Source organism: Aphis gossypii, chromosome 1 (assembly GCF_020184175.1).
Source record: "Aphis gossypii isolate Hap1 chromosome 1, ASM2018417v2, whole genome shotgun sequence".
NCBI lineage: Eukaryota > Metazoa > Arthropoda > Insecta > Hemiptera > Aphididae > Aphis > Aphis gossypii.
In genome coordinates this window covers 24,343,459-24,359,199 of record NC_065530.1, presented here as the reverse complement: position 1 = coordinate 24,359,199, position 15,741 = coordinate 24,343,459, and the positions used below count along the sequence as shown (strand labels likewise).

Here is a 15,741-nt window from a genome sequence, read left to right as displayed (position 1 = left end):
GGAAAAAAAAACACCTCATACTATATAATATACTACAACTAACATGGACACCTGTTGTGTTTTCAACGAAATAACAACCATGCGCAATTTCCTAACAATGATTGTAGTACGTGATAATAGCTCGCGGTCACCCTACCTTATAACGATTCTTTACCACCACATGGTGCTCTGTGGCGTTTTTGAAATTCCACAAGACTTTATTTTATTTTATTGTCAGATATCTAAGAACTGTATATTAAAACCCTGATGACACAAAAGTGATTCTTTTGGCCGATCAATTCATCTTAAATAAAATGAAATACTGGCGAGTATACACATTGAGAATCATAAAAATTTTTAAACCATTAATAATATTGAAGAATTCTCAGGTTTTTTCAAATAATACATTATTCAAGTAAGTTTATTACATTTTAGTCCGATTTTATGTTATACATTTAAAATAAAAATAAAATAAAATAATTTACTATATAAATTAAATTACCTATTTTTAATAATTAAAATATATAAGTCTAATTAGGTAAGTAATTGGAATAAAAATAATTAACTTAAACATACGTACCTATGTTTAATGTAATTTAACATGCATTAATACATTTGTGTTTTTTTTTATAGTTGATGCGACTATAACTCAACGCGCGAAGTCACAAAATGGTTAAAGATGATGGACAGTACTACATCATTTAAAACAAATTAGCGTGACTTCTTATATTTAGTTACTACTTAAAACTTCATACGGTCTTTGAATACTTGTTTCTTTTTTTATTCAAAATAGTAGTCTACGGTTAAGTCAAAAACCAACAGATGAAATCAATTTGTATATTTAAAAAAAACCCGAAATTAAATGCATTCCCATTCTAAGCCAATCACATTTTTTTAGGATATTCAATTTAACAATGTTTCTATCTACTTTACAATTATATTTAAAAATAAATTAATCATTATAATTTGATTATCCCCAAAATAATGAGTCTTCGCACAGCCGAGGATTTCTTATAATCCTACATATAGGTATCTAATATTATTTTCTGAGATGAACGATTAAAATAATGTCTAGAAAATCATAAGATTTCATATAATTTACAGATTAAGGACAAAAGGGAGACCATCCCAGTGAACTTATAAATCCTTTCCTGTAACATTTATTGAGTTTACTTTGGCACAGAAATATAGTTGCGGGAAGTTTAGAATATTCCTTCTATTATACTATGTATAAAAAGAACATATCACTTCCAAACTACTTCCTCAGACGCGTTATTTTTAACTCATAATATGATGAAAACAATCCGTTAATACCTTTTAAAGGCTATTGTATTTGTAGATATGAGAAGTAAATGGTAGAAGAGTTATTAATTTTCGGTTCTTTTAAAATGTCGGAAGGGGCAAAAATAGGTTAGGTAAATTAACTTAGTATAAATGAATGGTGTACATTGGTAAAGGTAAAAATAAATACAATTCAGATCAACTAACACTGCTCAAGATCACACACAGTGATCTGAAAAGTTTTGATCAAACTTAATACAAACTATTAAGGTACACGAGTTGTAAAAATAAATTATTCATACAGCTAAACAATTGAGACTAATACAATTAGTATAAACGACTAATATTTATCTTAATATCAATAATAAAAAAAGTACGTATCATTAATAAGCTACAAGAATATATTGTTTAATATTATCTAAGAATACCTAATTATATAAGATTATTTATAGGTTTATTGATATAAATTTATATTATATAGAATTTTTACATTAATAAGATTTCAGGTATATTGATATTTATGGCTACGATTATATTAATATTAATGTCAATTTAAAATTATAAATCTAAAATAAAAATGTAAATCAAATTAAATTAGTCCTCTATAAATAATTATTCAGATTTGAATTTTAACAAAAATAAAGTTTTCAGCATTCATTGAAATATGGTCTTAAAAATAAGTATATATACAAACACGATACATCAAACCCATTCGCGTCAACAATACATTCCAGTTGTATTAAAAAAAAAAGCCATAAATAAATCATCGCATTCGGAAAACAGTTTTGAACAGAACACAATTTACCTTAACATCATATTCAAAATTTATTTTATAAAACAAAAGATGTACCGTAAATTGAATTGTTTTTTGATGTTTAAACAACATTTTATTAAGTATATTAAAAATAATTTTCCTAAATTAACATTATCTAGGTGATGACGTAGGTACCTATGCGTTTAATTTCAAATCTATTTATTAATTTATAAATTTGAATCCAAGACAATTTTAATATCTCAAAGTGCTGCATAAAAATAATTTAATTGCATAAAATGGATAAATCAGTTCCAAATCAAGATTTTTAAGATCATTATAATAATTTTAAATTACAAGAAAATATTAAACAAGGAAAGTTGGGAAAAATCCTATTTAAGGTTTTTAAATTACCTTCAGTAAATACGGACTATAATATATTATATTAAACAAGGTCAAATATAATATTATAAAATGAGGAAATATACAACTTTTATAAGAATATTTTTTCCTTTATAATAAAGCCAGTAGGTAAATAAATTACTAAAGCAAAAATACCATTCATATTCACACAATACCTGCGCCCGCTATCATTCTGTTGTCGATTTCTAATGTACAATAATAATAAACAATAGAATCACTAAAATACCGTCAGTATGCAAATTAGGTACCCTTAGGTATAGATTTTAAATAAATTCATTAATAAAAATAAATGTATAACAAATAGATAAGTGTTTTTACTTGTAATTAATAGTAAATAAATTGTTGTATTAATTTTTCGTATAAAAATGCTAAGATATTTATGCAATGACTTGTGGTTGCACTCTGAGTTGCGCCATAACTTTTTTGCATTACCTATTGAAAATCGTGACTTAATCCACACCACGTTTAACATACCTACAGTTGCGTCACTCATTTTATCAATGTTATTATTATTCAGACTTGACACAGATCGAAAACGTTACTTAAAACGATTGAACCTTAAGTCTATTTTCTACTTATGCCATATAATATATTAATCCATGAGAATTGAGATTTACTCAATAAATAATTAATAGTAAAATAGGTATACCGCTACTATTAAAATTAAAATTTTTAAAGAATTGTTAATATAATCTTTAGATTATCATCCTAACATTTCCTAATAAAATTATAACGTATGAACAAAATAATTTTTAAAAGAAATATAATATTAAGTTATTATTATATAATAAACGACATTAACCGATATACTTAATTATTTACTTGAAAATTGAAATTGTACAGTAATTTTTTATTGTCAAATACATATTATAATAACAAGATACATTTATAATTTTATTAATTTTTAATATCAAGTAATTATTACTCGATTATTCAAATCTGTTTTTGGTAACCAAATTTAGAATTGCTTTCAATGGCAATAAACATTGTTACGGTATTTGAATTCATGTTTATGACATACTTGATACTACGTTTACATCAACTGTGACTTCAAATTAGACCGTAAAATATAATATAACAGAAAACCGTCACAACCATCGTGAAATATTTATTTGGAAGTTCGTAACGTTTTAACGTGGTGGCTTTTGTTAAGTTCCCGCACAACTGAAATGTTTTAAAAGTTTAAACATTGCGCTCGCGTTTGTGCCTGTTTATAATTCCATAATCGCGGGATATACAATCACTTAGCTTTAAGTATTATCCCATTTGACCCTCACTCGTATTTAACCAACGCCCATTGATTCTTAACATAAATGTTTTGACAAGAATTTATTCTTATTTTAACTAGTCTAACTAAAATGTGTAGGAGTAATAAATATGAATAATAGTTGATTAAATACCTATTATAGAATTATATTAATCACAAATCTAGTTACCTACCTAAATACCTCAGAAATATAATAACAATATAGGTAATAAAAAATAAAAATAAATTAATATAATAATAATCTACAACATTTGATGTACCTATAACACGAAAAAAGTGGTTTGTTATTTAACTCGTTGTTAATACTATATTATAAAATAACTTAACGAATAAAAATAAAACTTGAATTAAAAAGAATACATATTATTGATGTAATTAACAGGTTTAAAAAATAAAGACATATTACCTGTTAAAATAGGTACAGTAATTCCTCAATAAAGTTTTAAACTGTTTATTTTTTTTAATTTATCTATAGTAATTGAATATTAACAAGTACTTTTAATGAGCATATAAATCCATAAAATGTACTAAGTAACTAATAAAATTTGCATACCCTATGCATCTTACACGTTGTTAAATTATCTAAGTCTACTTGGTGTGTATATGTCCAATGTCCATCTTTATTTCCAGGTACGATAATACACCAATTCATATATTTTGTGCTAAGCAAATACCCAAGCATAACCCAATATTAGTACGTAAAATATTTATAAACATTATTTAATTATGTATACTAAGTAGATATCAAAAAATATGATAATAATATTTAATACTAGTTAAAAGGTAAAAAAAACTCGATAAAACTTAACTTAAATTTGAAATATTATAATAAATTACATGTAGAAAGGATATACTTGTAAATTATTTTTGAAAATTATAGGTACCTAGGTTCAACAATTAAGGACATATGTATGGGAATTTAAAAATAACAATTAACAAATACTTAAAAGTTAAAAGTATAACATAAATTAAACAAACTGAAATTCAATTCAAATTCAAATTAAGTACTACGAAAATAGCTTGTTCAATATATTGTGATATTTTGGCTTTATACGTTCGATGTATTTTTATCACATCACACCAACTCACGTATTAGCGTACGTATGAACTCTGGTCATCATGAAAAAACATGTACTTGACCGAAATTCGCGCGTCCGGAATTATATACGATATCTAATGACAAACAGTAGCTATATAATCACTATTTCCGACACAAAATGTATGTTCAATACATTTATTTTGTTTTTCAGTGAACAATGATATCCGGTTGAATACTAACATTATGATTGCAATACTCATGGACATAATATTATTAATATTATTGCACACCATCCAGACAAGAAGGACCGCACATTTCTCCTGGTATTACACACACGCCCACGCGTTTTAGGAAACAAGGATGACTCATTGAACGGTTGTCTAATCGAACCTTTCGTCTTACTGTCTCATTTGAAGACTAGCTGTAATACGTACAAAGATACGACTCCGTGCACTACTAAATAAAATGCAATGTATTTGTTTTTTTCCGCTCTTACTCACTTACATGCTCCTGACCTATTATATTTGCACACTAAGTACACGACTTGTACAATGACTTGTTTCAAAATGACTGGAGGGTTGAAATTAATTTATTATTATAGTAATGATGACGATGGTATCGGTGTCGATGAGGATACATAAGACAAAAGAAAAACAATTTATGACTACGGAAAAATTTCCCGCAAAATATTTTTTAAAACAAAATCGTTATATTTAAATTATTTACAACACACACACAAATTTAAAAATGATCTGTATAGTTATACATATTTACTCTATGTGCACTATGGTATTAAAATACATTCATGATGATGGACATTAGTGTATTACTAATAATGACTAATAACACCTATTAATCTAGTAAATATCCAAAATAATTATAAAATGTTATCATCATAATTTTATTTAAGTTTCTATTTATTATTTTGATCATTTAAAATAAAATTTTAAAATTACGCTCTCTAAAAAATGTTTAGGGATGAAATGTGTATGCACTTACATTTTCACTCCAAAAAAAAAAAAAATGAAACAAAAATTCAATAATACCTAGGTATAATAATATAACTAAAATGTATAGGTTTCAAGAAAAAGTTAGATATTAAATATTAATAAGTCACATTATGAATAATTTGTTAAAAATAGACAACTTATCTCATTATATACATAAATACAAACATTAAATGTGTTGATCGAGGTATCAATATTATGATCATTACTCTCATTAAAAACTATGCATATGCTTAAAACTATACGTATGCATTTTATATAAGAAACCCCCACGAATGAATCAGTTAATAATAATCAAAGATAAAATTATATAACTAACAAAATAAGCATGCATAATTATTTGAACTTTAAATCCGTTAAAAAAATATATATATAGATAGGTATACTTAAATACTACAGTAATTTAAATCCTTAACAAAAATGTAAGAGAATCCTGAAATTTTTTTTTTTATGACCAATAATACAAGACAATATGTACAGTCTTTATTTTAACTAAATGTAAAAGAGTAAACATCAAAATATAACATAATATAAAAAATATTTTTCAAAATAAGTAAATAATATACACGTATAATTAATAATTTTCCACTTGAATTTTTATTATCAATAAGATATTTATCATTATTTTTAAAGGAAAAAAGTAAATTAATTGTTTATTGAATAAAAAAGAAAATCCTTGAGTTAGGTTGAAGGACACGGATCGTCTTTAAAATAATTATTAATTACTAAGATGAAAAACTTAATTTTAGGTATTCCTTCCTTTTTTCTATAGTGTCGTTTATTATTATTATTATTTTATATCAGATAACGCGTTCGTGGTTTAATTAAGATCCCGACAGAAAAAAAAATTAAAAACTAACCATAACTCATAAGTAAATCTCTATCTTATGAATACATCAATTTTCAAATCATAATACTATCTACATCAAATAATTTCATTAAATATTATGACTTATATTAAAACAAAAATTACACAAAAAGTAGGTAAAATGCTCGGTAAAATGTGAGTTAATGCAAGTAAACTAGTAAGACTTTTTAAGTTTCTTCCACTTTTTAGCTAACTTACTCTAACCACAAAACAGTATATATGGGGGGTCGAATATCCCCTATTAAGACAAAACAAATTTAAATTTAAAAAATTAAAACATCTCAGTTTTGAGATTATTAAAATGCAAAATATACATCTAACAAAAAAAATTACAACTTGTATTCAAAATAAAGTATACGTCAATTATGATGGAATTATGAAAACATTAATTTTCAGTCTAAAATAGGTTTATAAACAAATTTGTTATTGGTATAAAAAATATTTATGTGAAAATTTGAAATAGTGATTATTATTAGTAATTAATTGTCTTTGTGATATGTCTGTGTGTTTATGTAAATAATGTATATGTATACTCTTGTAACGCATCGAAATAGAAATTATATATCTTATAGGTATATTGAAAATATAAGTATTTACATATGCTTTATGCATATATATGTATTATCATAATTTTTCATATTTTAACACTATAACAATTTAAATTGATACGAATAATTCGATATAATTAATGAAACACAGTTGAAACACTTTTATATTAATCAAGACGCGTGTATATGTCGTTTATTATTTTAACAACTTATTTTGGGCAATCCTGTGCGTAATGTACGTGACACAATGCAAAAATAATAATAAATAAAGAGACCATATAACGGTTTCCTTTCCCTCCACCACAGTCACTGACTACGATACAGGCATACAGCGTGGCCACAGTGGTTACCGGTGAATTCGTCCCACCACCATGCTTAACCGTGTTTTAGCTGTGTACCTAAATAAACTATGCATACCGGAAATTCCGGATTGCGGAATGCTTACTTAAATATTATAGAACCTTTCAGAATTATATCATTCATTAAGAAGAAGATTTTTAGTCAATTTTCTTCTCAGGTTCGATTATTAATAGTTATAAAAATATTTAATATACATAGAACACAGTTATATTAGAAAATAAGTTCCAATAGCAATTCAACATGAAATGGTTACTTAGTTAAGCAGTTAGATTTCTAAAAACAGTTATTATCTATATAAATAATATTAATAGCTTTATTGTATGAAATTTATAATAAGTGATAACGTCTTGTAAGAGCAAAGAGTACAATAATTATTAGAAACAAATAATAATTTACAATCAATCGAAACACGTGAAATAACTATACGAAACAATGGATGCAAAAAATATTATATAATAAGTAATTACCTAATAAATTAATAACTTATACCTAAGTGTTTTATAAATAATAAAAAAAAAATCAAAATTAGGACTTATAGGTAACTTTTCAACTTGCTTGGCGGATCAAAAAAAAAATTACAACTTTTTATGGAATTACCATTTAATAAAATTCCAGATCAAATTCTATTTAAAGTGACACAATTACAATAATTTTAACTTTGAAATTGTACATACAATGTAATTTTAAATTGGTAAGAATAGTGAGGTACATTAAATTAAATAAAACCATTGTAACAATTTAAAAAAAAAGTTTAAGTTTGGTTAATAACACAAGACATTCAATTAAATTATTTAATAATTTATACGCTAAAATTAGGTATATCATTATTAAATAGTCTATCATTGACAGAATAGATGGAAGGTTTAGTTCTTTAGCCATTGTAATAAAAAAAGTCTCAAATGTCATCAAAAATCGATCATACGGAGGAGACGTTTTTTTTACTTTTTTGATTTGTGTAATATGACAAGGTTGATAAGAACTTCACACTATATTCAACTAAAGAATGTACCTAAGAGCATTATAAATAGTTAAATTCTCAACAGTTACAATTTTAAGTAACCACAAACATTCATATTGTTTTATTGCAAAATCGTGTAAAATGTTTATTGAACGTTAAGCCACTGGATAAAGTCGTGCCATACTGCCATGGTCCCTACTCCTTAATATAAGATTTAACATTAGACTTGCTGTTTTCCTAATAAGATAATAAGATTTTTACATTTAGTAAAGGTAATTTGTAATCATTTTGATACATTGATATTTAAAAATTATTATGACACCACTTTTGAAAATTAAATAAGTAATTATATAATTTATTACAATTATCAATAATATTATTATATATGTCATTACTCATTAGTCATTATTTATTTTAATAACATATATTAATATCTTACAGGCCATTTAACCTATCCAAATACATGAGTAAAACGGATAACGGGCCTATATTAAATTACTACTAATTATACTTGGTAACATATACATGATTTAATATTAATTTTTCTTTTTTCGCAGTTAGTAAAACGAAAAACATAAATATCGAGGAAGATATATTATATAACCTTATTTTATATCCTTTATAAATATAAATATCGAAAGCTATAAGAATTTAATACATTTATTTAAAAAACGACTTAAGGGTGTATTTATAATTACATAAGTAATCAACATAAAAAAATGTAGCGAATAAAAAAACAAAATTGTAACACTGTTTTAATTTTAAATTATAGTTCAGCTTCTGAAAACGTGTGAATTTTGTTTAGAAAACATTTCTCATAACTTTCGTTTTGTTTAATTAGACACAATAATTACACTATTCATTATTGTAGACCGAGAAAGGAAATAACAAGATGAAAAACTTTTGTACCAATCGTCTCGCACGTTTGAATTCAGATTATAAGTTGGCAAAATAATTGTATTTAGTTTTTTATCCAGTGATAGAACAATGCAAAGCTGTACACTGGTAAGTGTATATGAGAAAAATAGTATATTGCATTGAAAACCTAATATTATATAAATAATAATAATAAAAACAACAACAACTAATAATAATCATATTTATCAATTACTGTTATGCTATTTAATACCTCCTATTAAATAAAGTATTCCATGGCTTTTAAAATACCCAATTGATTTACCCAGTAATAGTAAGCGACAAGTGTAGAACAAAGCACAGAACTAAAGCTAAATACGTGGTCGACGATACAGAAATATCTACACAATTAATAACTATCCGCTTCCAAAAAACTTTACCATATGAACAATATTGTTTATCTTAATAACTATTTTATTTAAAAAAACACAAATTTACTGAAATTTACAGCAGAAATAAAATATATAATAATCTTTAAACAGGATAAACAGGACAATTAACAACATAAGACTTGTCCATAAATTCCATCCATACTCAATAGTGACAATAGTTATAGAAATTCCAAAATCAAAACCAGTAAAAAAAATTGTTAAGCATTTCTAGTGCACTAGAAAGATTAAAAAAATATGTCTACTCTAGTTTGCAAAAAGTATCTCTGAAGACTAGGACCGTATTTACACTTTTTATGACCTGGGTCAACAATATTTACACGTCCCCCACCAAAAAAATATTATTTATATAATATTACACCGATTTCTGGCCTCCCCCCAAATGTATCAAAAATTGTCCGCCCAAAACAAATATCTCCGTTATCCCGCTTAAATACGATCCTGCTGAAGATAATAATAAAATTATTTGGTGTTGTATAAAATAGTGTAGATGTAGAATAACAGCACACAAAAATATAGGTACATACCTAAGTATCGTAGTATTTATTTTACATATCCACGATTTATTTATTTTTTATGTAAAATAAACATATAAGTAATACTTGATGAAGAACAATTGATCTCTGAATTTATCAGTCATTTTCATATTACGTTTCCAATGTAGGTAAGTTAGAACATATAAACTAAGTGCCAAGCTAAATGCTACATCTAAGCCCACTACTGTTATATCGGGAGAAAAGCTCAACGCTTATCCAAGGTAGGCTAATGGTATCTAATAAATTATCTTTTTATGGAATTTATCAGTTTATGCTAATACAATAATCAAATGTTTAGTTTAAAAGATTATTAGATACATTCGAATAATATTGTTACTAAATTATTTATCAAAAAACTATGGTGACTAATGTTATGTAAATGTCTTAACATTTTATTTGAAACTTGAAAACTGACAAATTAGCCTCCACATAATATAATTATTAATTATAGAATGCGTACTTAACATTATTATTACTAAACTAACATTTCAAAATTGTACATTTTATATAAAAAAAAAAAAAAAACGTGATACTTAATGGAAAGATTTTTCTGTAATTTTCCCGAATTTTCTTTAAGGAATTTGATTTTATATTCTTTTGAACTACCACCAAAATATGATCATAACCGTGTAGCAAAAATGCACAAAATCATTAGGTATACCTGATAAAGCATTATAAATTCTCTATTTATAGAAAAAAAACAAACATTTTTGATGAAGGATTGATGTTTTAGCTATAAAAAAAAGTATATTTAATAAATAAAACTAGAAAACAATATTCTAAAAGTGTTGATCTTAAATAAATCATTATACTACTGAAACTAATTCAAAATATAAAATTGATCTTACAGTATGAACAGAATATTATTACCAGAATACACAGTGATTAACGATTACCTACTATTACAAATGAGTCATGAAGTCATGATAATAACAATATAATTATTCTTTTTATCAATGATGCAATGCACAATAAGAATTCGTTATCGCTCCAAGACACTTGTTGACACAAAACAACGGCGACAACAGTTTGCCGACTTACGTAGTCATGAACACTCATAACTCATAACTCATACCATTTATAGCAATTCATTCAGGAATAGTTAATATTTTTAACTTCCATAGGCAACTATAACATTGTTTTTATTAATACCTACCAATTACTTTATACTTTTTACTTCTTGAAAAGGTACACATTGATACACATGTTGACAGATAGGTAATTCCATGTATTAGTTGATTCAGTTTTAAGTTATCATTTTATACAATGTACTATTCAAATTATTTACAAACTATAAAATTATAATATAAATTATTGGGCAGATTATTATTAGGTAGGTCTAAAGCGAGGTATAAAAATATTTCCAATTTATATTTGATAATAATATTATTGGCTATAACATAATATTATTTTGATATATACGTAGAACCTATTATTTATAGTTAAAATAAATATGATTTCACGAGGTATATCTACTTATTGTTAGTGGATTACATTTATTAGTAATTATCATTAATGTGATACACGGTGTGTCTTTTCAATCATTTCAACTTTCTTTGTTTCGAATTTAAATTGATTTACACAATATATGACACGACGGACGTAATCTACTGAGTTTTTATCCACGACGGAAAACGAAGTAATAAAAACGTTGACTCCAAATTTTACAAGTTTTTAATTCAAGATGAGCTATATAAGTGACAAAAAACGACACATTTATAGTTTATACTTTATACAATAATTTTCATAAAAAACACGACAGCCGACAGGTAACCACAACCTGAAAGACATACAAAATATTGGATAACAATAAAAAGAATATTAGAAATCGACAAATAAATCATACTTAAAAAAAATTGTCACGAAGAGACAGCAGTTCAATAATAATTAATATAATATTATTATTATTATTATTGTTATTTTTGGTAAATATATTACCTAATAACTTTTATAAAAATCCAATATATTAGTACAAATCTATTTATTATTATTATTATTTTTTAGTTAACGATTTAAGCAGAAACATTGAATTTACACAGTTTACCTAATGTATAATTTTGCATTTATCAACATTATTTTGAAAATATTAAACACGATGAGAACGATTCAACAAATATGCAAACTAATAGTTTCTTTAGGTTGTATATTAAGTTTTGTCTCGGGTTTTGTTATCATTCAGTAGGTATACACAAAAATGTATTATAGACGAGGAAATGAAGACTAAGATTTTTTTGTCGCACAAATTGCCAAGGTTTTATTTTTCTTTCAAAATATCGACTCACATACAGAACGACAAACATAGCTTAATACAATTTCTAAGAAACTGTGTGACGACTTCATTGACATAACAGAAAAGTACCCACTTTTAAAACGAGGAATAGTTTTTTCCTTACACGTGGTAAATTCCTTACAGTGAGTTCGTTTGAACAGAACAAACGATGAATTGTTACGCTCTTTTTCCATAATAATAATCACAATATGTCGTCGTTGTACGGTTGAAGAGACTATGCGATATAGCTTATATTACACAGTGACGGTCAAAAAAATAAACGGGCTACTATTGTATACCTACCTATAATTTATATTATACACGATTGAGCACGCACAGAAAAAAATTCATAGGAAGGAGGGGGGTTCTTAAAAGGGTAGGTACTATTTTCTTCACGACTACATCATAATTTATCTTATTCAAAAACGTGCGTTAGCAATTCCAAGGATTATTTTAAAATTTTGATTTTAGACAAAGAAAATATTAATTATTGTTATAAACACGTTTGGACGATGTACCAAGTACCTAACCTATACCTGTATAAAAGGACATTTCTTAAGTCAGATACCTAATAATAATTTAGTCAACATGAGAAGAAAAAGTTTAAATATAACCAAAACAATGCCCTAGTATTTTTCAAAAAATAATTTTCATCTAAAAGTAAATAGGTTGAATCTTAGAATTTAAAAAAAATGTGGATGAACGGCGTCGTGAACGTATAGGACAAATAAAGCCATGGTTAATAAAACGTGCGAATGTAGCGGATGTTTTCCAATATTTTAAACGGCGGTAATTACCTAGGTACCTATATAATATTATAATTATTAACGATATGTTAATAAGCGTATCGTGTGCGTCGCGTGTCTTACCTAGTACACGAATAAAGTATATTGAAAAAAAAAATCACCAAAGGGAGGGTGATAAAGATTAACAACCGTCTAGTACACGGTTTTATTATTTTATGGGTAAAGGAAAATAATAAATAAAAAAACCGAAATACGACGAACGGCGCGGCGTCGAGCCTTGTACAATACGCGTCCTACGCGGGGACAACGTGGATCCAACCTACAAACAAAATGCTAAACAATATAAATAGGTACCTACGTATTATAATGCACATAAAATAGGTCGTTGAAGTTTACTTTTCTCTCTCTACCTACCAACGAACATAACCTAACGTAAGACGTAAGTACCAGTTTTTGAATTATTTTCTCTGCCCCAATCGCACCCCCTCCCCTCCCCTAGAGCAAGCGTATCAAAGAATACAATAATAGTAATAATACCTATCATTGTAAATAAGAAAACGACAGCAGTTCAGCGCGTCAGTCTATTGTCATCGGAGCTATCCGACCGCGGAGCAACGGCAGCACACCGGTGGTTTCACGGGTTAACGGCAGGAGGGTGGGGGAGCGAACACCTGCTGCATCAGCGGCGGCGGCGGCGAATGTTTGGGAAGAGGGGGCGGGGGAATAATAATAATTATTATTACCAAGCGATGGAGTGGAATGGCTGGGAAGCGTTGTGGGGTAGGGGGGAACAACGAAAGAAGAAACACCTCCACTCCACATCGATCGCCAAGCACCGACAGAACAAAGAGTTGCAGGTAGACGCACACGCACGGAAAACCGGTTGTGGCCGTCGTCGCGAGTCGGCTGCGCGCACGGCGCGTAAGACAGTGTTGCAGGTTGCGGAAAGTAAAAAATCTCCTCGGGATATGTCGTGCGGCGGCGGTCTTACCTGATGCTTGTTCCTGTTGCGGTTGTTGTCCCTCCGATGACGATACAACTGCGGTTATCAGGACGGCGGCGGCTACGAGCGAGGCAATGATGGCCGGTACCGACGGCGACCTGCGGGCCTTCCGCCGCATCGCTGGACTAGCGAAAACTGTGATTCCCGATTGCGACGAGCGACGGTGAAACCGCGGACACCGAGTTGACGAAAAACAGAAAACGATCGCGGGCTACGAAAATCCCGACGATTCGGTCATGACACGAGAGTCGCACTTTGGCGGAAAAAACGAACCAAAAAAAAATAAAAAATTGAAAAAAAAAAAAAACAAACCGAAACAAGTCACTGGCGCGAGTCTTGCCAGGTTTTGATTTATTTTCGGTTTGCGGACGACGCGACGAAGACGACACGCACGAAAACGCGAAAACGCAACGCGAACGACACGTGCAAAACCCACGACGCTGAAATGCCGACTGACGGACGGACGCACCGACGACGACGTGCCTTGTGCCGCGCGCGGTGGCGGTGCGCGTCGAAAACCGTTAAACCGACAGAAACCGACGGTCGGCGACGGGTGTCGAACGACGATCACTCGTACGGCCGTGCCGATACATAATAATATTGTCGTTTTTACTCGTTATAATATTATTATTATTACAAGAATTTCGTACACTCATCATTCACCACGGTCGCCGCCGCCGTACGCCCGCTGCACATCACGCGGGTTTTTACTCGTCAGCGAGTGGTGAGTAATAATGTCGCAACGCGAGTCTGGACGACGGTCATCTTCCGAGTTCCGGTGTTCGTGCATCCGTCCGTCGTCGGGGACGGTGACAAGTCATCTATAGCTTTCGCGTTTCTGTGATGATAAACCGACGCCGTATTTATTACTATATTGTGTTGGTGTTTACTCGTTGTACTGGGTATAATTTTTTATTGTCGTTTATTTACGGATTTGTGCAACACTATAATATTATCATATACGCAGTTACCGGACGTGATAAATATTCATGCCATTTTTTTTTTTTTTTTACCATTTAATTCGACCAGAACACGGTGTTCCAGACATGGAAACTTCGAATTACGCAGCTGCTAACACATTATTATATTGTGTACAAAGCATATAGGTTGTCTGTGGGAGGGTGGATATTTTCATATTATTCGAAATACTTTATCCTAGAGGGCTCGAAATGATCTCACCATAATCACCACGCCACTGGTAGTATAATATTTTATTATATTATATTATATCAGCCGAATAGGGGAAAAAGAAATAAATCGTACCTATCTGTTCGCTTTTTTTCCCTGCGGAACATTACGCACTTTCCGTCGAACGTTTTCGGCATAGGTTGTAGGTAGAATTACTAATTAGTTACAACAAGTCGTTACCCTTAGCATTTTTATTTATTTGACACAACATTTA

At 28.5% G+C, this 15,741-nt stretch overlaps 1 protein-coding gene across 2 annotated transcripts in view; it reads right to left on the bottom strand.

Moving 5' to 3' along the window:
• The window catches only part of LOC114129843 (DE-cadherin), an 88,545-nt gene extending 73,770 nt beyond the window's left edge, over nt 1–14,775 (bottom strand). For both annotated transcript variants that reach the window (XM_027994688.2, XM_027994689.2), the window contains exon 1: nt 14,328–14,775. In XM_027994688.2, the coding sequence (XP_027850489.2) occupies nt 14,328–14,457 (130 nt within the window). In that variant the 5' untranslated portion in view covers nt 14,458–14,775. The remainder of the gene's footprint in view (nt 1–14,327) is intronic.
• Nucleotides 14,776–15,741: the final 966 nt, after the last annotated feature.